Genomic DNA, 25,872 nt, shown 5'->3' on the forward strand with positions numbered 1-25,872 from the left:
GCACAAGCTGGGGGTGAATGGGATGGAAGAAGAGTTCTTGTTTTGTATATCAGTTTCTGTCTTTTTATGTCTTTTTGGTTAAAAATCAAGCGAACAAAGCGAAGATTCCTTCTGTTACACTGTACAAAACTTTAGGGCGCAAAAGGGAGCGAATTCATCCGTGGGATAAGGTTTTAGTGGTGAAATGCCCGGCTGTTTGTAGATATATATTTAAATAATTGGTGAGTGTGTGTGTGTGTAAGTGTATGAAGATCGGTGTTTGACTGCTGGAGGAGTGAGTACAAGGGTAAGTGCCCCTCGGTTTTTTCATCTTCATCTTGTGAACTTTTGGGAACGGTGTCTTGCAACTCTTTTAGCGTTCTTTATTTGATTCTGCTGGTGGTGATTTGAGTGGATGTGAAAGCGCAGAGGCAGCGCAGGGGGGTTTTGTTCATTTCTCTTTATTGTAGGAGTTGCAGGAGAGAGAGAGAGAGAGAGAGCGAGAGAGAGTGCAGCTGCAGTCAACGAAACGTTATAACTTACAACCGTTACACAATAACGCATCGAATGGCACCCAAACACCCTTTAAACGACACTTGCTTAACAGAACTGCAATAATATGGATGAAAATGTGATTCCAGCGCGTGCCGTAGTTTTCACAGCATGCCGTGAAACAGTCATGGGATGCCATTATAAATGCACTTTGCGCTTACATTTACATTCGTTATTAGAGCAAGGAGCGAAATCTCGAGCCATAAACAGGATAAAGTGTGTATCGGTACTCTTGATGTGTTGAGCTACTATTATTGTTAAGAGCCGCTAGGGCGACAAGACGTGTGATCATGAAAGATTTTTTCCAGTTCGTGTTCTCGGCACCACGCCTTGACATATCTGCACAAACGCGAGCTCGCTTTCGTGAAGTCTCCCAAAATCTGTTCTGTGGTTAGGTGGAGGAAAGTTGTAGGCCCTTGTGTAGTGAGTTTGATGTGTGATTGTGTGAGTATATAAAGTGATGGCGCTGTTTCCGGTGTGGATGCGTTGGAACGCTAATGATGATGATGATGATGATGACCTTTCTCAGGCTTTCAGATGGCGCTCGGTCCGCTTTAACGACTGGACCGTCATGAGCTCCTTTCGCAGTCTCTCAATGTGTATATATTTTTTTTAATTAGTGCTGTTTGGGTTATCAGGTTTAGTACTGTATAGCCGTCAAACAGTATGGTTGTTCCTCATCAAAAAATCACACCCTGTTTTTTGATAAATTTTGTTAGCTTAAGATTGCTAGGCCTACGAAGTTCTAAAATAATAGGCGTACAGGTTTTTCTTCTCTTCAGCTTTGTCATGTTTTATTCATGTGTGGCTGTGCTCTTCCATTATCAACTATGTTCACACTGTACAGCCATTTTTACGTTTGTTCTTCCTCTTAACTCCACCTGCTTTTTTCTTGCAATGGGTCACCAATCAAAACCAGTTAGACATTTCTTCATTTAATGTGAAATAAATTTAGTTATATTTTTCAATAAATTGGGACTTCAGTAATGTAGTTTCATTATTTTCTAATAAATATTGCTTTTATTTTCAGTTCTACACACACAGTTGTATATTGTATAAAAGATAGCCTAAGTGTTTACCTCCTGTTTAGTGGTTTTCTCACTGCATGCTGTTGTCATGTTACTTTCACATAAAGATGGTGAGTGGATGCCAGTTGCCAGTGAGAGTTTTCAGGATATATAAACCATTTAAGGATTAAACGTGTCATAGATACTGTAGACTATATGTTCATGCTCTCAGCAATAAGGGGACACAGACAGGAATTTACTTGCAGAGTTTCTGCTTAAGCTAAAATTATGCCCTAAAATTTTAGTTCTTAAACATTTGAATTATGCTACTCTGTTCTGAAGAGACTGGCCATCCGTGCAGGGCTTTGGAGAATGGATGGATGGATGTTCTGAAGACTTGGACAGAAGATTATGAACAGATTGATGGAGTGATGCAAAGGTTATAAAGACTACAATAAGTGGAAATTTATAGTTTAGAATATTATCATAGAATATAGTTTCAACAAGACACAATCTAAGCAGCAGTTTACCTCACCACCGTGACAATTTGGCATATCTGACATTCCTAATTCACCCCAGCTCCAATTTGTTTCTAATACTTCTCCATGTTAATAAAGGGGACCTATTATGCCTCTTTTTACAAGATGTAATATAAGTCTCAGGTGTCCCCAGAATGTCTCTGTGATGTTTCAGCTCAATCGCGGTTAAGCTAACGTGATATTGCAGTTCTTCATCACCATGAAAGTTTATTATCTGCATGCGTTTTAAAGCCATATCTGTTTAAACTTCCGATATATGGTTTTCTGAGCGCACACATCCAAAGCACGCGCACAGAAAGCTGGCTGTCAGACGGCGCGTCCCGTGAGTATGAAACTAAGTTCTCTTTCACGTCTTATTGCGCTTCAACTGTCGCATAGCCTACACAAGGTTATTTCAGAAACACAAAGTTCACATTAACAGTCGGTTATGTCTGTGAATGTAAACAGAGAGTAAAGAAATCACATGTGAATATTAGATTCTGTGTATTAGTGAAAGCAGCGTAATATTCAGTACCTACTGATATGCTGTTAATATTAATCAAAACAACAAAAGAAAACCAGAAAATCACTCACTGCCCTTGATTGAATAACTTTAGTAGCTTTAATAAGAATAATTTTTTTACTTGAATGCTGCTGTTACTTACTCTGGCAAGGAGATAAACATGGAGGACTGTTTATAGCTCACTCAGGGAGGGGTCTATGCTGCTAATAGGCCTTTATCACACTTCCGTGTTTGAAAAGCGGAAGCTTCAAATAGGAGCGTAAAACAACTTCTGCTGCAGTCTGTATCAATGGCTGTGGCCATAGAATGGGATTGTATTGATTTGTGTAAAATTCCAAAAACTTAACTTCAGAGTCTGATCGCCTTATTTTATTGCAGAACTGCAAGAATACAGTACAAACACCACCACATTAAAGAGCATTAGAATTAGACAAATCTTAAAATATTAATTACGACTAAAGTCTACTTTGTGGGGATTAAATTAAAGGTTTGGTGGAAACTTATTAAACGATACTGTTAAAGTTTCATGCACTTACTTGTAAGATGCAATCATGAGTAATTAGATCAAATTAAAGTTGTTTAAATAAAGGAATATTTCAACCACAGAGACATTTATTTTAAAAAAAATGTCATATTCTCCGTGTTTGAGTGCGATGATTGGATAGCATTATACTGTTTAGACAATAATGGGTGGTAATATAATGCAAAAATAACATTAAAAATCTAATTAAATCAGTCCGATGATTCCTCTGGCAGTAACATGAGCTGTGTGCTACTCGTTAATCCCATGACAGCACTGGCAGCGCTGATGATCGCGTCTCTCTGGTAGTGTTACACAATAAAATAGATGACATAAATAGTAGGGTATCATGTAAGTCTAAATAAACCGATTTAAATATTGACGTTTATTGTTAAGCTCAACTAAATTAGTTTACTTTTCTTCTTAAAACTGGCATCCGTCTATTGACAATAATGCAGGTGGAAATTCCTTTACGCTACTAATCGGAGCAGGATGTAACAATACGCGGACCGTGATAAAGGCCAATAGAGCCGAGTCCATTGGCAGTCGTGGGGCCTGTTCAATGTGACGTCACATTGCATAGAAACTGGAGTGAGTGTATTTTTATCATCATAGGTTTGTTGTGTACACACTGCCGACACACATTTATGTTCAAACTCCATGTGAAATTGAATTTTGCATAATAGGTCCCTTTTAATAGAGCAGTGATGTATTTTTGTAGGCCAATTTTCCATTGGCTTTTGGATTATTGCAGAAAATAAGCTCTGTGACCAGCAAAAGTTCAGGATTCTTACACATTTTATTCATCGTGATAATCTTCACAAATAAACACAACACAAAACACGTTTATGTTAGAGTAGTTTGCAAGAGCGTGATTATAAACACAATGAGGCTGTAAAAGCGGATTAGTGAGAGTAGATGAGTTTACCTGGTCAGAGTGATTTATCCAACAACCTTAGCCACTTGTTTGCCTTTTGTAAGACAAGAAAAAGCTTGTGGTATTACTGATGTATTTTATTTCGTAAGACATGAAAGTATCTTGAGCTTGTGTTATCACACTTTATTTCAGGCATTTAATCAAGGGTGATGAAATTGGAAGTGCTAAAATGCTAGCTTGTTTCCCGGGGTTTGGCCTACAAAAATATGTCATCTCTGCTGCACTCTAGTAACGTATATAATTTAAGAATTCTAAAGACATTTTAGAGCTGGGTAAGAGTCATTGCAGACAGCAATCTGTTTACCTTTATCATCATAAAGGATTATATCAACACGTGAGTTTATGAAAACGCTAACATATAGCCAGACTGTGTAGCATGAGTGTATTACGTGGTAATGAAGCTGCTTTGAGTAGAGGGCGGTATTGTAAAAACTGCTTTGGTTGAGAAGAGGCATTGTAAAAGTTTGTTTAAATTTGATTAGTTCCGTTTCTCTGAAGAGTAGTTCTGAATTACTTGTGCTTCAGCACATTTACTGAGCCAACAGGTTAGGGTATGGTGTGCCAGTCTGATCAGGCAGGTGTAGTGTGTGTGTGGTATGATCACTTTGGCTGTTTGTCCTTACTGAATACAGAAGTCCCAGAAAATAGCCCTCTTTTGCTCTGCTGTGGACAATTATAATGCAGGACCAATAGGACATATTACATCTACTTTCTGCTGGTTTGTAAGATTCATTGTATTCATTTTTTTATATTATTTTGCTTAAATATCAGATCTGTGACTGGTGTAGCTACAGATAGAGGATGCCACTCTGTAGATGAGTGAGAAGCTCTCTGTGTGTGGAGTGCCCATCTGGTAGTCTCTGCTTTCATTCTGATGAGAAGAGTGATGATCTGTGGCAGAGACAGAGACTGATTCTGTGAGACACAAGTACTGAGAACAAAAAATAACAGCTCAAACAAACCAGAGAAAGCAGGAAGTGAGTAAATTTGCACTGGCATCAACTAATTCAACTCCAAAAGACAGTCCACTTGTACATGTATGAATGGAGGAAAACATATATGGTGGCTATAGTCCCGCTTTACAATTTTTGATGGAGGCTTCACAACTCAACATGTAGCTGTTAAATGAGCCAATCGCCTCTTAGTTTACTATAGAACGTGCTTGTTCCTTAGCTGGACCAGTCAAAAAAAAAAAAAAAAAAAAACCTTTTTGTGTGATTTGAGCACAATTTATGATTTTATTCTTGATTTGAAATATGTTATTGAAAAGGACAAGTTATTAGAGCTGTATTTGCATGGCTGGAAATAGCTGCCAGGGGGCATTACGAATATGGCCGCCCAGTGAAATGACTTTTCTTCAAGGGACTTTAGCCGTTTCTTAATATGCGTTCTTATCTGTACTTGTGTTCTTGTGGACTTGTGAAACAATCATCACAAGTACTGTTTCAATTAAATGTTCACGTTAGCCAAGCACAGTGCAAATCCCCAGATGTGTTCTTGATCTGCCCCTTTTATCGAGGATGCATCGAGAGGTGACTTGTGCGGACTTGAGTCAGCCAGGTATCCCAGAATGCATCTAGCAGAGGTTAAAACCCATGTAATTTAAAAATACTACTATTATTGTGTCACAAAATGTAGTTTTAAGAGTTTTTCAGGTGAGAATATAGTTGTAGAATGTAAAGCCTGTTTTATACTTCTGCGTCGAACTCACGCCGTAGCTACGCCGTAGGCTGTGTGTAGCGCGCGTACCCTGACGTGCACCTCTCCAAAAATGTAACAACGCGTCAACTCTACGCGGACACAAGCGCTGTGATTAGTCTGCTAGAACCCCTCCCTCGGGTTTCACATGCTCCCTCTGCAAGTGTAATTGCGCGTCAACGCGGACAAGGACGCAGAAGTATAAATGAAAACCAACGCGTTGCCTACAGCGTAGAGGCTTCGGCGTAGGTCCGACGCAGAAGTATAAAACAGGCTTAAATGTTGTAAAGCTCAAGTCTGTGGTTTATTGATAAAGATAGCGCCTATGTGAAAATTTGATCTAACGCGTGTTGAGGTCCAGGCGTTCACTAGGTGCTCAGCCGTACAACGGCTAGTCCTTCTGACGCTTGCCGCTGGCTCTGATGTCTCTGTAGTGGTTAAACATGGGATATAGCCTAATTTGTTTTGTGTATGTCTAACGGGCTTTGAATCTACCTTTGGTCTCATGAATCTATCATTTGTTCCCGAACAAATCGCTCTGGCTGAGGGCAAAGTGTAGTTTCATAACTTATGTATATACTTTTATATATATGCTGTTTAGCTTTACCGTTGTAGCCTACTAGAGCGCTGACTTTGTACATTTTTTACTGAATTGTTTGGTTGTCTTTATTTCTTATTTTTATAGTTTCTTATACCTTTTTACTTATATTTTTATAATGGCTATTATTGATCATTAAAACTGACATTTAACAAAAAAAGACAGGGTTATGTTTTGTATCACATTTCATTTTATTACAGTGAAGATAATCAGAGTACATATTCACAAAGGCCTATTGCCTAAAGCATATATTAATATGTTTAATATTCAATGTATATAATCAATGTACACATTGCCTGAACCACATTTATGTGGCTATTACTGTTTAACGAAACGAGGCAGAGTGGTGTTTTATAACATATTTCATTTTATTGTTGCTTAAAATATATATACTGAGATAACCAGAGTAGCCAGAGCGAGCTGAGTGACGATATCATGAACGCTGCTGTTCCATTTGTAGAATTACCGGACTTGCGTCCTCCGGAGTTCTTTCTCCTAAATCGAACTTGGCAAGTCCGAACTACCAAGGACGCATGTCCGAACTTTGCATACTTGGTGTCAAGAAACGCCTCATGTCTCTGTGTGTCTCTGTAAATGTTGTTTCAGGACATTGTGCTAGGAACTTAGTTTCTTGCTGTGTAGGGGAAACGTTTTCACAGAAGCAATTTGAAGTTGTCCATTTCAGGTACCTTGATTGAAAAAATCCAAAAATCATTTACTCACCCTCATGTGGTTCCAAACTTGAATGACTTCTTGAAGAGGTGTTTGCCTGTACAATGAAAGTCTGTGGGGTTCAATAATATTCGGGGTTCAGTACATCTATGTGTTCCACAGAGGAGAAATAAGTCACACAGGTTTGGAGTGACTTGAGGGTAAGTAAATGATGACAGAAGTTTCATTTTTGGGGTGAATTATCCCTTTGAGTGTTTAACTTGAGTGTATAAAGAAGGATTGCTTTCTAGTATGCTTTCAATTTCTGTGTCCCCTCAATTTGGGATTGAATCTGCAATATTTGCATGCAGCCCAAATCTTTATCCTCAAAGCTTGCACTTAAAATATTCCTGCTGACATCTTTTTTTTTTCAATATTGCTATGATGTAGATTTGTCACTCTCTGGAGCGCTACTGTGTGTGTAAATGTGTGTGTGCTCCAGTCCTTACCATCCTCTCTTGTCTATTCCAGCTCCACCCCCCACTCTGCCAGTTGGATGGTGTTCAAGACGGCAGACGTTGGGAAGGTATAGAATAAACCATTGTCATAAGGGGGTGCACACATTCTGACACAACTGTGATGGTCTGCTTTATGGCGTTTCATTGACTAGCTAATTAATTTAAATGTTTTCCAGAACTACACTTAGTACTATTACTCAAAACAGCAGCATAGCTACACAGTTCTGAAGAGGAGAGAAGGAAACAGTTAATGCATGCGTCAGCATCATTTCCTCTCAAAGAAGAATGACAGCAGGAGAAAACAGGATTGTGTATGTGCAAAAGAGTGCTGTTCAGTTTGATCCGTGGTGTTCAGGCAGGATTTTGATGAGAGTAGTTCTGATTGAATCAGTACACAGAGATACATCCTACTAACACTGAGCAGATTTACACACACTCGCACAAGCACACTAACAGATCTGTCATGGCATGGTCATGCACACTGTGAGACTGCAAAAAGCTCTTTTACCTCTTTTTTTATATATTTGGTCATTCAATAGCATCTCAATTAATGAAGGAATACCTGCTCTCTTCCTTCGATTCGCCAGGCAGCTGTGTTGGGTTTTGGGAAGAAGAGATCGATTATGGAACTACAAAATTTACAAGAAGCACTCAAAGTGGAAATCCAGATCCATCAGGTATCCCCACCACCCTCCCCACACACCATGGATTGAGTGTGTAATTGTTGCAGCTGTAGTACACTCGTCGTCCTCTAGAGGTCACTGCATCGGCATGTGTCACCCACTCCTGAGAGTGCTAAAACTTTCTTCTCTTTCTTGCAGAAACTCGTGAGCCAGATGAAGCAAGATCCACAGGTGCGTCTCCCTCACTGAACATGTCCCTCACTTACGTTACTGTTTGATCGATACGCTCTCATATACCGGCCACTGGACTAGTGTATTAGGGAGGAGTGTGTGTGTTCTTTGTACAGAATGCAGATCTGAAGCTGCAGCTCCGTGACCTGCAGGCCAAGATCACATCGCTGAGTGAGCGGCAGGTGAGAGCTGCTCTCTGAGAGAACACCTGCTGCCATATCAGTGTTCTCCACGAACGTACACATGTCTTGATCAGTTCAATTACTTGGGGTCTGAAAGTCTTTACCTCCTTGTGTGTCCCGAGAAAATGAGGCGACCTTGTTTGGTTATGAAACCTGTGTTACATCATGGCATTGTTTTGTGTTGTATTGTGCTGAACATTTGTGGTGTGATTTGTTGCATTGTGGTTTTGTGTTGCCAAATGAACTATTTGCCAACACACAAACATGCGCAAATCTATTCTCCCCCTTTTCTTTGACATTTCTGTTACTGATGATTAATGTCTGCTGGGGATGATTACGTGGCGTACTGTTGTACGATTGAGCTAACTGTACAGAACCCGAAGTTCTGTGGAGGAGATGGAGAAAGATGTGTTGTAGATTGCTGGCAGTGGCAGCAGAGATTAATTTTAATTAGCATCTTAAAGCCTTTTAAAGTAACAGAATAAAGCAGCTGCCACCAACAGGGGGGAAAACACACCTGAGATCATCTCTCCTTCCGCAGAGAAAAGGGAATAAGTCAACCCTCTCAGAGCTTCAGAAATGTATCAGCCTGCAGCACTATTTAATAAAGTGTGCTGCCTTCCTCGCTTAAACATATTCGGTGTCCGGTGGAATTCTCCCAGATCTAGGAGTATGTGAGTCTAACAGATGGTGGAGGAAGCCTGTTAAAGCTATAATCAGTGAGAGGACTGTGCTGGGGGGTTGTGTTCATATTCATTAATGTAACTGTCACTCTGTCTTAACTGGTTACAGAAATCAACACATACTCGGCTGAACACAAACAAGCTGTATTGCACATTTGTAGCCTGCATTAAGTAAAGCCTTAATGCAGTAAACTTTTGATATCTTCCTCCTTCTGTCTTCTCTTTATGATTGTTATGGATCCATACTCTTTTAATGTTGCTTTGTGACGTAGTCATGTCTATGTGTATGTGTGTGTGCACATTTTTTGATGCTGAACTGTAACACAAACAGTGAATGGCTTCAAATGAATTGCATTGAGAGTACTAGAGGAATGATCATGTCATTTAGAATCACATTCTGTTTTTGCTCTGTAATTTCTCATTTGCACAGTTATAACAGAGCTCAATAAGTGTGCAAGTATGTTTGTTTATTATCAGCTAGAACTTTTATTTTTCATTCCTCTACGTTTACTTAAGACTTCCATTTCTTTCCTGTTCATCATCATGTAAGTTACTAAAGAACCTGCCACACGTCACTAAAGCATTTCTATTTTAAAATTGTGTTTTGAGTTGTTATGCAAATGTAGGCATGTTCTTATAAATCCAAATGATCTAGTTTTTCTTATGTGGGAACTCTTCTAAAAGAGAAAAAAGATTTGATGTATCATAAGTTTAAACATGAACATTTCACCCTTTAAAGGTGAATTTCTGTGTCACTGGCAGCATCAAATGGAGTATAATTAATGGTGTTTCTTAACAAGTCTGCTATCTGTCATCGTTTAGACAGGATAGGTCAGCCAAAAAAAATGTATTCAAAACATTCCTTAACCTGTATGGCTTACTTTCAGTTGCAGAATACAATTTATTTTAAAGAATGTTTCAACTGTTTTTGTTCATACAATAAAAGTCAATAAGGTCTCTGCGCATGAAACTGGAAGTATTAGAAGTATATAGAAGGAAGTATTTCAACAGAAAAAAAACACATTACTACTAAAGAACAAAAACACAGTCAGAAAAAAAAAAATCCTTATATAAAAACAGAAAATGTTTGTAAAAGGATGCCTTTATAATGGGTATAATAATATATGAATCTATAATACTTCAATATCTTACTTCAATACATCTGTCCTTAATTATTTGAAGAAGCAAATGTGGTGACAGTCCTTTCAGCTGTATACTGGACATGGCTCGCTAATTTATTACTGCTAAATGTTTCATGCTGTTATGCCATAATCCGGTTTCTTAAAACACTTAAGATGTTTTTGAAGGTAGATTACTGTTGGCCCCCTGGCTGAGAGAAAAAGAGAGAGTGAAGTTCAGTTGTAGGGATTCCATGTTCTCACTTGCTGTCAGTGCAAACGGGCCAAAATCCAACATGACAACAGCAGAAAAAGAGAGCATGAGTGTTAGAGACTTCATTGCAGGTACGAGTGACAGAACACACAAAAAATGAACAGGCACTTGTTCTCTCTTTCTCCCTCAGAAAAAGGTTGTGGAGCAGTTAAGGAGAGATCTACTGGTGAAACAGGAAGATATGAAGCTGCAGACGCTGCAAGCCGATGGGCAAACGTCTACCCTGCTCATCACACAGACGCCTCTGTCTGCTGCCAGCCTCACTACTCCACAGGTACCCACACAACACACAGGAAACTGCTTCAAGGGACTTCTTTAAAGACAAAGCCTTGTCTTTGCTGAACATTTAAAGGATTAGTTCACCAAAAACTAAAAACATGCTTTTCCATGTCAAAAACATTTGACTTAAAGTGCCAAAATTGCAACAACAAAAAAACACCCTAAAAGTGTCATAAATTGTCCATGTAGAAATACAATTCTGAAATTTTTTGTATTTCGTTGGTTGCACTTTTACGTGCGATTAGGCTAATCATTGAGGATTTCAGGGCACATATGCACCATAAAAGTGGTCCATGTAAAGTTACTCCTGAGTCCATAGTATTGCTTTGTGTCTGGAACAGGCTGAAAGTTTAATTTTGTTATCCACTTGACATCTGCCCTAGCTCTCTTTGGCTTATTCATGAAAGTTCATGAGAAGTAGATTCTATGAATCAGTTCTTTTTGTGTTAGTGATCTGAATGATTTATTCATGATTGATCTGATCTTGAGAGACTCAATAGCTACTAGGGGTGTAATGATTCAAGTTTTTTATGGTTAGGTTCATATTGAGGTTTTGGGGTCATGGTTTTAGTGCAATTTGGTTTTGAGGGCAGGGGATGGGGGATTGCCGACTGGGTTTTTGGAGGAGAATAAATATTTATTTGGTATTTGCCAAAATAAGCTCTGACATGTGTCACTTTCTTTTTAGATATGTCATCAAGGCAAAAGTGACATTTATACTCTCAGTAGCTCCAGTGACATTATCACAGTGGCATATTTCATTATGAGGAGATGAGCGGCATATCATTAAGTTCAGTAAGAAGAACTTGCCTATAAAAGAAAAGAAAAAAAGATCATGTTTCCAACAGTGTATGTGTTTGTGACCCTGTAGAGCTCTGTGCCCCCTGTCATTGCTTCAAAGACTCTACCTCTGGTACTGAGAGCTGCCACCCCCTCCTCACCTATCATCATGACACCAGCACCAACTATCACCGTGGTGACAACCCTTGGCAACGCACTCCTTGCAGGCCCTCCTAGCTCAGATCCTCAAAAATCCCCAGTAAACTTCCAGCCGGTCATCCAACCGACCAATCAGGGAGCAGAGCCAGTACGAGTCATATCCAATAGCACCATTGTTGTAAGTATTTCTCAAAGCTGTTTTGAGTCTCTTGTTACAGAACAAGAAGAGTTTTGTTTTCTTATTCCCTCTTGTTTTGCAAACTGCATATGGGGTGGGAAGAAATTTCAGGCTGTCTGATTTAATTTTGAACCCGAGAGCTCAGGGTTGGTTCTTTAGATTTTAGACACAATTATTCTATTACATCTGTGGCTTAAATGGTTAAAGTTATTTGTTGTAGGATGTTTGTTGGACAGGTTAGTTAAGTAAGGCTGTCTAAATGGGCGGTCTTGTCACAGGTGCAAGCTGCTTCCCAAACAATCAAAGTCCCTCAGTTTGTCCCACCAACCAGACAGACAACTCGACCAGCCACTCTACCGCAGGTTTGTTTCCATAGAAACCCTTCACACCCTAATGCCTGGCTGGGCTAGTGAAAAAACCCTAACTGCTAAGTGTTAGTGTGCATCTATATGTCTTATTATTTTTTTTACTGCAGGTGTTACTTTTCTGTGTGATTATTTTCTTCTTGCCCCATCTTGTTTTCTTGCTCTGGATTTAATTTCTGTGTGCTTGCATAGTCGTGACATTTGCAGTTCCTGCTTTGGCTGTTGCTTTTGACCCTACAGTAAAGTGATCATTATCCCTGATTTCTCTCCGGCAGTATTCTCTGCTATTGTCTGTGGTATATGTTGTGTGTGTGCATATATGCTAGGGTTGGTTGGTATAATCAAAATCACATAGCGGTATACACTATCATTCAAATGTTTTGGGTTGGTAAGATAAAGTCTCTTATGCTCACCGAGACTTATATATTTGATCAAAAATACAGTAAAAACAGTAATTATCGTCAAATATTATTCGTTTCAAATAACTGTTTTCTATTTGAGTGTATTTTAAAATATAATTTATTCCTGTGATGGCAAAGCTGAATTTATCATTCATTCCAGTCTTCAGTGTCACATGATCCATGAAATATTTCTTATGTACTGATTTGGTGCTCAATCATTTTTTTTATTATATCAGTGTTGAAAATAGTTGTGCTGGTTTAATATTTTTGTGGAAAAGAAAAGCATTTATTTGAAATCTAAATATTTTGTAACATTATAAATGTCTTTACTGTCGCTTTTGATCAATTGAATGTGTTCTTGCTGAATAAAACTATTAACTTCATTCAAAAACATCTTACTGACCCCAAACTTTTGGTAGTGTATATCATAATGTATTTGTTTAGCTGAAAAAGATATATCAATTCAGCGAATTACATCCTTTACAAATGAAAGGTTTGCATTTAATTTACTTTCTCTTTATTTTATTTTTATTATTTTATCTTTTTATTCAGTTCTTGATGGATGAAAACCAGGAGATAAGATTATGCATAATAAATAATGAAACATTATTTTATTGTGACTAATTATATTATGCAATGATAGTCAATAAGTAGACAGCTTTTATTTGCATTGGAGTGGAGCTGGTGTTAGTGGTGTTGTGGAATAGTAGGTAACATATTTGTTGTTTGTTGTATACTAGAGTCTAAATGTGAAAGTCTGCTGCTGTTAAACCTCTGAGTTGGGCATCACTTTTCTGATAGTCTTTTTTTCTTCACTACTTGGGTCCACCATTTATTTCTCCATTTATTCGACAAATAATTGTCTTTTTTTCTTCTTCTTCTTCTTCTTTTGTGTGTGAGCAGGTCAGGCCAAAACCCCCAGCGTCTTTGTCTCCAGCTGCTGGTCAGATCTCTGTGCAAACCTTGCAGTCACCGGTGTTACTGAGCACTGCCCTCCCTTCCTCTGGTCACGTCCAGCAGATGCGTATCCTCAATGGCCTGCCCTGCCCCAACAGCTCTAACAACACAAGCATCCTGATCTCCCCATCTACACACATGCAGCCGTCTGTGCAGACACGCACACAGCAGTTACCTCACAACAGACCAAGCTCTGACAACACGGTGAGGGAAATACACACTTTATGTATTTAAGTTTACTCTAAAACATTAATTACATGGAAAGTTTCTTTTTAGGAAAGTCAGTTCAATCAGCCATATTGGTCCATCTCCTTCTAATACTGTCTATGTTGCACTATCGTTCAAAGGTTTATTTCAAAAGTCAATAGGAAAGACAAATGACTATTTATATTTCAAAGAAATGCAATTCTTTTTAAATTTATATTCATCGTCACGGTTTCCACTGTTTTGTTTCCACAAACATATTAAGCAACACAACTGTTTTCAACATAGATAATGATAAGTGAAAAAGTGAAAGTGACATGTGAAGTCCAAGTATGGTAACCCATACTCGGAATTTGTCCTCTGCATTTAACCCGTCCAAGTTAGTGCATACACATTAGGAGTAAGTGAACACACACACTCTGCAAACTGTGATACACACCTAAAGCAGTGGGCAGCCTTTATGCCGTGGTGCCCAGGGAGCGATTGGGGGTTAGGTGCCTTGCTCAACGGCACCTCAGTCATTTACTGCCGGTACTGGAATCAAACCAGCAACCTTTGACTCGCCAGTCAGACTCGCTAACCAATAAGCCCATGACTGAAATGTTTCTTGAAAGCAAATCAACATATAAGAATGATTTCTGAATGATTATGTGATTATGAAGACTGGAGTAATGGCTGCGGAAAATTCAGCTTTGCATCACAGAAGTAAATTACGTTTTAAAATGTATTACAATAGAAAACAATTATTGTGTGCAGTAATAATATTTCACAATATTACTGTTTTACTGTGTTTTTGATCAAATAAATGCAGCCTTGGTGAGCATAAGAGACTTCTTTCAAAAACGAAAAATCTAACCGACCCCAAACTTTTGAATGGTAGTGCATGTATTAATGCATGTTTGTTTCTTCTTCAGATACCCGCAGTAGAATATGCGACAGAGCCAAAGACTTCATTGCTCATCTCTCCAGACACGCCTACACACACTTCTCCTCCACTGTCCTTACATACACCATCTTCACCTGCTCCCACCAACACACACACTCCTTCCTCCAAACATCAGGAGAGCCCTCTGGTAAAGTACTTTTATGTTTATAATGATGAGTATGGTGATGTAAATTATGATCATTACAGAGATAATGACACGCATTCTTTCCACAGAAACTGGCCTTCATGTTGTCTCTGGGACTGGTCACGCGCGACTATTTAGAAGGTCAGGAGAATGAAATGTGTCTGTTTGTGTGCGTGAATGAATGTGTATTGACCTTTCCCACTTTGTTTGTGTAGAGATTCAGAGCAGGCGCCAGGAGCGTAAGAGACGTACAACAGCAAATCCAATATATAGCGGAGCCATGTTTGAACCAGAGGTAACAAACATACACATGCATTAAACGAGCAGTTCAAACAGATTGGAGATATCTGATGGAATGAACTGTGTCTGTGTGTGTTTCAGCGGAAAAAAAGCTCAGTGTCGTATCTGAGTTCCATAAACCAGTCCAGCAGGAAGAGAGGTGAGTTCAGCCAATCACACTTTCTCTCTGTGCCTATATTAGATACTGTGTGTGGCTTATTGAGGAGAAGTGTGTGATTGCTTTTTTAAAGGGTTAGTTCACCCAAAAATTTTAATTCTGTGAGTAATTACTCACCCTCGACTTTCGTTCATCTTCGGAACACAAATTAAGATATTTTTGATTAAATCTGAGAGCTGTCTCACCCCTGCATAGGCTTCTATGTTATTGAAACTTGCCGGCCCAGAAAGTTAGTATTGACAATGTTTAAGTGAACTAATTCTTTAAACACTGTGTTCGTGGCCATCCAGTTCAACATGTTGACTACAAACACAGAGGTTTTCAGATTTTCCGGCGTTGCGTTCTCACCATATTTACGATCCTTTGCAGCCTTTAGTCACTGCCTACAACGCGCTGGATCCTTCACTGGAAACTGAAAGTAACTCGCTCCGATAAACTTTTACTCTTTGAATTCTTGCATCCAGGAACTATACAAGTCGACACCATTATAACTAAAATTTTGCTAAGAAGTATTTCCTACTAAAGCAAGGCACTATTTGACTCTGGTAAGCGCATCCATAGCAGACAGCAACATGCCCAATGCATTATTGGCATTGAAATCACCCAGAACACCCTAGCAAGCACATAGAAAACACACAAAAAACATTTAGAAGCCCTTAGCAACTGTATTACATTAGCATTTTTTTCAGAAAATATAAAAATTTGATTTTAAACGTTCAGGTTGAAAACTAAATGTAAACGAGCTTTTCACAACATTGGTTTGATATTATCCATATCTGTAAAATGTGACTTGACATCCACTGTGAATTGTCTAATTTTATTGCGGTAAAAATCTGTAGCCAGTCATTATTCAGTGCTTTAAGCCCTTTTTCTACACCTCTCATCCTGAACTGATCCACTCTTCTTTACTCCCATCAGTCAGTCTCTCTCGGTCTCACACAAGCACACATTCAGCAGTAATGACTGTTTGATTATGTAATGTGCTTACAGGCACTCTGCTGTGGAGTGGCCCTGGAGTGTATGTGTGAGGCAGGAAGAAATGACCCTGCAGTGTGTTAAGTGGGATAATGACTGTCTTCAGGCTGCTGTAAAAGTGTATACATTAGTAAAAGACTCAGACAATGTTCTCAGCCTACTTTATAGGTTTACAATTAGGCAAGTTGTGCACATCTTAAAGGTGTGACAATACCGCATCATTAGTGTACCATTAGAACTTGTATTGGAAAGACTGGAGTACAAAAATTACAGTTTGCCAAAGATATTTTTTTGATACTTTGATATGACCAATATTTTGATTGCTCTTCAAAGCTCACCCAAAACAGCTTTCACTGTTGCAAATTAAAGGAATAGTTCACTCAGAAATGATGTGTTATCATTTACTCACCCCTTACTCTCCTGTTCCAAACCTGTATGACTTTCTTCTGTGGAACACGATAGAAGATATTTTAAAGATTTTTTCAGTTCTTATTGTTATAATGGAAAGTCCTCAGGGTCCTGAACAGCATTGGACCCCATTGACTTGTATAGAAAATTGTATAGACAAAAAAAACACTGTGACATTTTAGATGTCAGTTTAGATGTTCCTTGAGGCAAATATCTGTCAGAAAGTGCAGTAGGTGAGCATTCAAGTGATTGAGGACAGAATCAGAATAACTTGCAGTAAAGCCAAAATTATGCTTTTTGATTTAAAAGAAAAAAAGACTGTTCCTGTCTCATATATAAACTGTAGGCTATATATTTGGTTGAAAGGTAGTTAAAAGCCTCATTCTCGTGTGTGTCTGTGTGTCTGTGTGTCTGTGTGTGTGTGTGTGTCTGTGTGTGTGTGTGTGTGTGTGTGTGTGTGTGTGTGTGTGTGTGTGTGTGTGTGTGTGTGTGTGTGTGTGTGTGTGTGTGTGTGTTCATTGAGGAGCTAAAGAAGCTATTTTTGTTTTTGGATCTCTTAAATTGATATTGAACACATTTGGGACCAAGGCTCCAGCCATATATTGTTTAGTTGAATATAACTCTTGACTTGGGTCTGCGTGTGTAAAATTGAATAGAGCTATATATATATATATATATATATATATATATATATATATATATATATATATATATATATATATATATATATATATATATATATGATGTATGTGTATGTGTAATGTAATGGTACTATTAGTTCTTGTTGATAAAAGACATGAATACTTGCTCTGTTAATGTCCATTGCACACATAAATGTGCATAATCTGTTGATTTATGATGTTGAATATGGCTCGTCTTAACATTTGACAGCATCTGTGTTAGCTGTAGATGAAAATAAGCTTCTTGATGCCTGGATAAGCTTCTTTAAATCGTTACCCTCTGATCCTTCTTTGTTATTGGCATTTCTTATCCCCATCTGCCTAAATGTAATGCCTTCTGCCTTTATCAGCTGATTTGAGGCCAGCTTTTGCAGAATGTGTTGTTACCCAGCATGCAATGCTTCCTTTTGTAATCTAACGATGCTCTCTCCCTCCCAACCACCATCACACCACCCCCACCTGCTCCTTCCTGCTACCCTAGCCAATGAGGACAGCTTGTCAGAGGTATGCTACACCAATGTTTTGTCTTCCTTTTCTTTTCTTTTCTTTTTGTGTTTTGTTTGTCCTTTGTTTCATCTCACCCAGGTCGCCTTTCTAAAAACTGCAGTATTGTGGAGCGGGGGCCCCTCCCCCCAACCACCAGCAGCCATCATTCTACCTTCCCAGACCTACAGCGGCCCACCGCGGGCAGCCCATTCTCCCCTGCCCTCTCACTCACCCTTCCATCACATTCACCCTCACCCAGCCCCAGCTCAGCAGGGGATGTAAGTAGCTGTGATAGTCCACTACAGTTACTGAGACACAATTCAGACTTCCCTATCCCAGTGTTCACCTTGCTCACCAGGGACATCTAGTGGTAGCGGAGGTGAATTAAGAGTCTCCGGTAACTGAGAAACATTTATATTAGAGATTCATTGCCATTCACTCTCGTTCTCGTAATTCATTTCATTTCTTTTTTTGTCCCATGCCATGACATGTTTTACTTTTGTCAGTGATCTTACAAAGCAGACAGTCTTTACAGAGGTAACGTAGTAGGTTACTCTTGCAGGTTATATTCTTTCAATTTAGAAACTTTTAATATGAATGGCTATGTCGTTTCTATGCAAAATCAAATAAAATAGAGGCAAAGAGGCAGCTGTTTAACCTGGACCCACCAAAAATGTTATTTTTTAAAAACAAGCTTAATTTAGAATGGAATAGAGACAAAAGCTACTTTCACAGCAAGCCTGGTATGGTAAATAAAAGACATAAAATGACCAGAACAACTTTAACGGTAAATACACAAATGTGCTATTCACACAAGCAACAACGTTGCGTCTTTTTACTGGTAAGATACCATTTGTGCATCAGTACCAGTAAACTCTTGTCATGTCAGTCATCGGAAATGACCCATTTGATTCATCCACCTGGATGAGAAACGCTTTAGTTTCATTTTAGTTACAATTTGTTTTACTTCTGAGTGACCGGCGTAACACATAATATATTATGGGACTGCAGTCACTATAGTACACAATAGGACAGTCAGAGAATAGTAGAAGGCAGGGTTTCGAGTGTGAGATGCAGCGCAATGGTCAGATGTTCGTCTAGTGCATGTTTACATAGAAAAACACTTAAAAGCAGCAGAACGTACTGTAAACAGCTCCAACAGAGCTTTATGACTGGCCCAAAGCAAACTTCTTATGTCAGCGCGTTCTAACCTCGTACGTTCTCATACCGGTAATCTTCATTATTTGTTTACACACAGCATCATACTGGTAATTTGCTGGTATTGTTACAACTTCTCATAAAGGAAAAAGTGCCAGAAAAGGTCCTGTTCACACATGATCTCCTGATGGTAATTTACCAATAGCAATATGTGTGAAAGGGGCTAATAAGTATCAGGTTTCGATTAATGAGTCAGTATTTGGCAGCTGATGTCATGAGATGGAGTGGGCAGCGTCTCATATGTGATACTTGCTCACATATAAATCATCTGGGCTTCATAAGGGCATGCATATCTGCCTGAAACACCACAGTTCTGCTGGTCAGGACCCCTGATTTGATGCAGGGCTACAAAAACTTAGCAATATTCACCAATATTCACTCTAAGGACACCGAAAACCAGAAATTTGCGTCAAGACTGCTCAACTTTGTAAGTTTAGGTAGCCTGATGTCTTGCCACTTCATTTGTTTTCACTACTATGCATTCATTTCCACATTCATTTTAAATGTTCATGTTTTTGCGTGCATCACTTTGAATGCAGACTGTTAACAGTTGGGTATTTCAGTACCATTCAGTACATGTTTTCTTTAGATTCTGCAGAAGGAAGATGCCATTGAGTGGCCTGGGACTCTTGCTATTGTCCATTCCTACATCTCCTATAAAGCAGGTGAGAAGTTTCACATACAACTGATGATACCTAGAACAGTCAACCTGCAATGACACAGAATGTGATGTAAGATTGCCTAAAAATGTCTTGAGTTGGGAGTTTAAAACGGAACCAAGTTTCTTTTTATGAGTCTGTTATGAAATGTACCAGTAAATCTCTGATCTTTGGAAAAGCTGTCCTAGAACTATAGAATAGCAACAACCACTTACTTTTTCTGCAGCTTTGGTACTGGCAGTATTTTTCCATTTATTCTTCAAGTCATGAACCAAACCAAACCAAACAACTCTGAAATTAATTACAACATCACAAACTTAGATTTTTGACCAGTTTTATTTGCAGTGAACACCATTGTTCAGACGGTCATGAACATTCACATTCTGTCAGACACATTAACAACCATTAATTCAAATTAAAATGTTTATCTCACAAAACATAAAATGAACACAGAATATTTGTCTCGGTGTGAACAAGGCCTTTAGGGTGCAATTTAAAATAAGGCTAAAGTAAATAAGTCTTGATCCCCCAGAAGCACGTCAAAAACTTTATAGAATGTAGCCGTCTTGTATTATGTAAGTTTTACTTCCAAAATTACAATATAAAATCAGTCAGAGCTATAGAAATGTATCTTCATTTTTAGATGTTGCTGAAATTGGTCATATCATTGACATTACCTGTGCAGTTGAAGTAAATATGTAAATGCTAGATATGTTATAATTTATAAATAAAAGGCCATTTTCTACTCGTGATTTTAGTCCTGACCTGAATGCTCTGTTTGAAAGGGCGTGTCTGCTGTGAGACTTCAGCGTAAACGCCCTCTGCTGTGATTGGCTAACATCTTTGCGTATGAAATAAGCATTACATGTTGAACTCTCTCAAAATTTTTAAAACTGTTCGACAGTTGTCGACATTAACTAATCGTGAAAAGTTTTGATTATATCATTATATTTAGATCAACTCCCGTCTCATTAAATGTTGCATCGATTAGCGTTGTAGTCGATGACCGACAGTCTGAGTGCATGAATGCAGTGATCTTGTCATTGCAACTCTATTTCTGCACTCTCACGAATGCTTTCATCATAACTTAGTGCAAACACAATTTAAATTAGTGATTTGTTGTGCAGTGTAGACAGCGTCATTGATTAACTGGAGTTTTGGGGAGAGTCCAGAACTCAGTCACTGATAAACTCGCGCTGTGAATGACGTTGATCTGATTTTGCAGAGGGGGTCTTTTGTCGCACCATTATGTCATAATGTGACAAAATCCGAAATGAGACTTCTTCAGAGCTTGGTTTTAATAAAAGCTGTTTTTGGACTAACGAGAAAGTAACAGAGGAGTTCTGAAACTTACGAGATGTTTTTATATTACAATGACCTCTTACATGTTAAAGGGCACCTATTATGCAAAATTCACTTTTACATGGTGTTTGAACATAAATGTGTGTTGGCAGTGTGTGAGCAAAACCACCCTAGAATGATAAAAATCCACCCAGTGTTTTTTTTTTACAATCTCAATAAATCATAAGCACTGTCTCAGAATGAGCTGTTCTCAGATTTGGTGCAATGTGACGTAGAATTGAGCAGGCCCCTCCCACGACTGTTGATTTGACACTTCAGTTTGAGCATAGACCAGCCCTGAGTGATCTGGACACAGAGTCCGCCATTGTTCGACGCTTGAGCAGCTGTAGACAAGAATGTCTCCTAAGCGACTGAGGTGTGGTGTTGTTGGATGTAAGAATGAACATAGCAGTCTTCATTTACTCCCGTTGTTACTCGAGGATGGATCTGTACTGTTTGAGATCCAGCTTACAGTCTCCGGAGCAACAGGCCTAACGTGACTGGACACGGAAGAAATGAAAGTGAGAGCGCGCTCTTTATCACAGCTCATCGAGTCGGATATAAGGTTTACCAGTTTATTTAGCACCCACTGAAAAGGTTTGTTTATATTTGTTTACTGTTAGTTGTAACGAGTGTTTTGTGTACTTCGCTGTGTATGTTGTTGATAATGAAAGGGGGAGAGAGAGAGAGACTTTATGGATAAGACTTTAATGCTCACATCTTATTCTGTGTTTATTCAGCTCTTACTGTGATTCTCTGGAGTAAAACTAACGCTCATCTTTTGTGTGATGTACAATAAACTTCACTGAACTCGTCAGTATATTTTGGTCATCATTCGGACGGGGTTTGCTACAGCAGGCTTGTATTAATAGTGGATAAAAGCAGATGACAAATAAATTATAACCATAATTAAACTAAACTATACCTGTTCTATCTCTATACAGCATATATTCTCTGGCTCTGTGGGCATTATTGTCCGACTCCGAGTCGAAATGAACACCGCAACTGAGAGTTACTGTTCAGATTGTCCTTCTGAGCGCCAGCTCGTGAGGCTCCGCCCCCTGTGCCGGCAGCAGCAGTTAATTTGCATGTAAAGGGCACACACTAAAACAGCGCGTTTTTCTGAGCCCCAAAAAATGACAATTTAAACATGCTGTAAAAAAATGATCTGTTGGGTATTTTGAGCTAAAACTTCACATACATACTCTGGGGACATCAGAGACTTATTTTATATCTTGTGAAAAGAGTCATAATAGGTCAATTTATGACTCCTTTAAAATTAAAGGGCACCTATTATGGTCTCTGATGTCCCCAGAGTGTGTATGTGAAGTTTGAGCTGAAAATACCCCACAGATCATTTTTACAGCATGTTAAAATTGCCACTTTTTGGGGGGTGAGCAAAAACGCGCCTTTTTGTGTGTGTCCCTTTAAATGCAAATGAACCGATACATCTGGCCCACTTTCAAGAAAAGGGCGGAGCTTCAAGAGCTCGTTCTTCAGTGGCAGGACATCTCATCTCACTGAATGAAAATGTCAGAGCAGTAACTGTACTTGCAGTGTTCAGTTTGAACCAGAGTCGAACAATAATGCCTACAGAGCCAAAGCATATGCTGCATGGAGATAGAACAGGAATAGTTTGGTTTAAATACGGTTATAACATATTTGTCATCTTGCTTTTTTCCACTATTAGTACAAGCCTGTTGTAGCGGACCCCGTCCAAATGATGGCCACAAATTTACTGATGAGTTTTATGGAGTTTATTTTTCTTCACACAAAAGATGAAGCATTTGTTTTAGTCCAAATCACCGTAAGAGCTGAGTAAAACAGTACAAGAAGTGCGCATTAAAGTCTTATCCATAAACTCTCTCTCTCCCTGGCATTATCATCAACATACACAGCAAATTGCACAAAAACACTCGTTACAACTAACAGTAAACAAATTTATACAGACCTTTTCAGGGGGTGTGTAATAAACTGGTAAACTTTATATCCGTAAAATAACTCAGATGAACTGTAATAAAGTGCACGCTCTACCTTTCATTACTGCCGTGACGAGTATCAATCTGGAGACTATAAGCTGGATCACAAACACAACAGTTGGTACTGATCCATCCTCTGGTAACAACTTTTTGGCAAAGCCTACTTTGTATGGACCCTCGTTCACAAAGCAGTCTGGTTTAAAATGATTCGCGCAAACATAAACACATTTGGGTAGATTGGGGGGCGCATTCCCTTCAAAAACAAAAGTAATCCACTGCGTCTTCAGTAGCTCAGATGTTGGGAGTAAATGATGACTGCTATGTTCATTCTCACACCTCAGTCGCTTAGAAGACATTCTTGTCTGCAGCTGCTCTGGCGTCGAAACAATGGAGGTCTGTGTACGTCACACTCAGGGCGGGTCTATGCTAATACGGCAGTGTCAGTCAACAGTCGTGGGCGGGGCTTGTGCAAAAGGACGTCACATTGCCCCGAATCTGAAAACGGCTTGTTCTGAGACATTGCTTATGATTTATGGGGATTAAAAAAAGCACTGGGTGGATTTTTATCAGTATAGGGTGGTTGGTACACACACTGCCAACACACATTTACTGTATTTTCAAACACTATGTAAAAGTGAATTTTGCATAATAGGTGCCCTTTAAAATAATGTAGAATCATTAAGAATTATCATGATCTGATCAAGAGCATATTTATAAATTAACATTTTAACAAAATGGACAAATGTGTGAAAAGGCTATCTCTGACCTGCTCCCTGACCCCCTGAAGATCACTGTGTCGCTCCACAATCACGGTTGGTTTGTCTTGCAAAGTTTCTACAGAATTGTTTTAAAAAAAAACCTGTGGGGGAAATGAATGGGATTTTTACTTCCAGAACCCGACTTGTGCTTTCTGTTGAGATTTACGCTTACACTCATTTCCCCGCAGCTAAAGAGGGAGAGAAAGATCGCCTGAAGACATGGAGCACAGAGCTGCGGCAGGAGAGAGAGACACTAGAAGACCAAGTCGGACAGCTCAGCAACTCTATAACGGTGAGAGAATCCTTAAGTTCATATCATCCACTTTTCCTCTGCGCGATGAGTCATACCACTGAAATTACAAATCTTAATTCATCCCGTCCCTCCATAACTATATAATGATGAGATTTTGGTCGTACGAGTCAGCAGCACTGTGTCCTCTCTCCCTTCACAGAGATGTATGGACAGCAAGAACAGCGTACTGGCCCAGCAGAGAGAGATGGAGGCTTCGCTTGAGAAGATGAAAGGGCTGGTGCGTCTGATCAGAGGGATCCAGTTGTCTCCCTTCATCTGCCCTGGGGTCATGGCTAACGGAGAAATGTCCCACAATGGAGCTTCCAAAGCCAGCAGCTCCAGTGCGGCCACCACAGACACAAACAACAACACAAATACCGCAACAAGCTCCTCAGAAGCTATGATTATAATTAGCCCGCTCACAAACACAAGCGATACCTTAAACCAGATCGCCACTAATAATAACGTCGAGGCTGAGAGCGCAAAGAGCGATGAGGGCAGTGAGGAGAGCGCACAAATCATCAGCACGTCCAGAATCAGGAGCGAACCCACAAATACGAACGCCGCAGCTTTCAGCAATAACAGCAGCAACCAGGCAGTTCTGAGTACCAACGGAACCATGCCCACCGGGGAGGAGAGTACAAAAAAACATAAAAACAAAAACAACAACAGTGACCTCAGCGTCATCCCACAGGGCCTCCTCGGCCCGATCGTACCCCTTACAGAAGTGACAGAGGGGGTAAAATAGCATTGACCACCCCCCGCAGCAGTGCCAGTTAACAGTGTTGTTGTTTTGTGTTGTTGTTTCATCTCTTGTATCTATGAGGGAAAGAAAATCCATAGTGCCATTTACTACATGCAGGAAGGAGGTTCCTAAAGTACCAGCAACGTGTATGCTAACGTATGCACACCGAAAAGATTTCTACAAAGAATAATGATATAGAAAAGAGTAATAAAATTTAAAGATATCACACCATTGTGTGCCTGATACAGTTGCCATAGCACCTCTGAGTGGGAAAGCTTCTGAAGGCTGGATCGGGTAAAGGTCTCGTCCTGCTAGATGAGTAGTGCAGCTTCCTATCAGGTCCTGTAGCTCTGATCTAAGACATAAGATATGACGCGTCGAGGAGTTTAGTATCCGTTTTGTCTGTGAAACGCAGCCGAGGTGCAGTTGTTTCGTCTAGTTTTCTGTTGTAAAAACAGGTTCTTTATCACACTGACAGAAATACAGGTCTTCCAGGTGTTCTGCTGGAGGTTTAACTATTATCATTTGCATTTGTCTACTTTGTGGTGTTTTTAAAAACCCGAAAACAACATTTCTGTAAATAAGTTTTGCTATTTTTACACAGGACCTTATTTATAATTTTCTTCTTTCTTACAAAATATTCTGTAGTTCTGTTCTGCCAAATAACCGATGCCACAGGGAACTGTTCTTTTATGTTACTCTGAACATTAAATAGATATTTAAGAGTAGTAGAGTAGTATTTGTAGTGTCAGTCCTGAAGTGTCTGTGAGGTAAATTCTGACCATGCCTTATCTACTGACCAGATGTGATTTACTGAGTGCGCAGTCACAGAAGGGAATGATTTGAGACTTCTCTCACGTCACTCTCGC

The 25,872-nt window shown here is 39.3% G+C and overlaps 1 protein-coding gene across 4 annotated transcripts; it reads left to right on the top strand.

The window, feature by feature from the left end:
* On the top strand, window positions 1-25,138 carry phf21aa (PHD finger protein 21Aa). Of its 4 annotated transcripts, XR_014029646.1 has the most exons (17): window positions 1-286; window positions 7,515-7,569; window positions 8,089-8,178; window positions 8,323-8,355; window positions 8,472-8,537; window positions 10,743-10,886; window positions 11,763-12,008; window positions 12,287-12,370; window positions 13,678-13,935; window positions 14,850-15,008; window positions 15,095-15,146; window positions 15,221-15,300; window positions 15,387-15,444; window positions 18,007-18,289; window positions 19,819-19,894; window positions 24,155-24,258; window positions 24,419-24,900. XR_014029646.1 is itself a non-coding variant. In XM_081358884.1 (15 exons), the coding sequence occupies exons 2-15, from the start codon at window positions 7,540-7,542 to the stop codon at window positions 25,004-25,006; spliced, it is 1,941 nt and encodes a 646-aa protein (XP_081215010.1). In that variant the 5' UTR covers window positions 171-286; window positions 7,515-7,539; the 3' UTR covers window positions 25,007-25,138. The 4 variants fall into 4 exon arrangements, 1 of the variants encoding a protein (XP_081215010.1); XR_014029647.1 differs by lacking the exon at window positions 12,287-12,370 and having other exon boundaries at window positions 171-286; XR_014029648.1 differs by lacking the exon at window positions 8,472-8,537 and having other exon boundaries at window positions 171-286.
* The last annotated feature ends 734 nt before the right edge of the window (window positions 25,139-25,872 follow it).

Source organism: Scardinius erythrophthalmus, assembly GCF_964197995.2.
Source record: "Scardinius erythrophthalmus genome assembly, chromosome: 2".
Classification (NCBI taxonomy): domain Eukaryota; kingdom Metazoa; phylum Chordata; class Actinopteri; order Cypriniformes; family Leuciscidae; genus Scardinius; species Scardinius erythrophthalmus.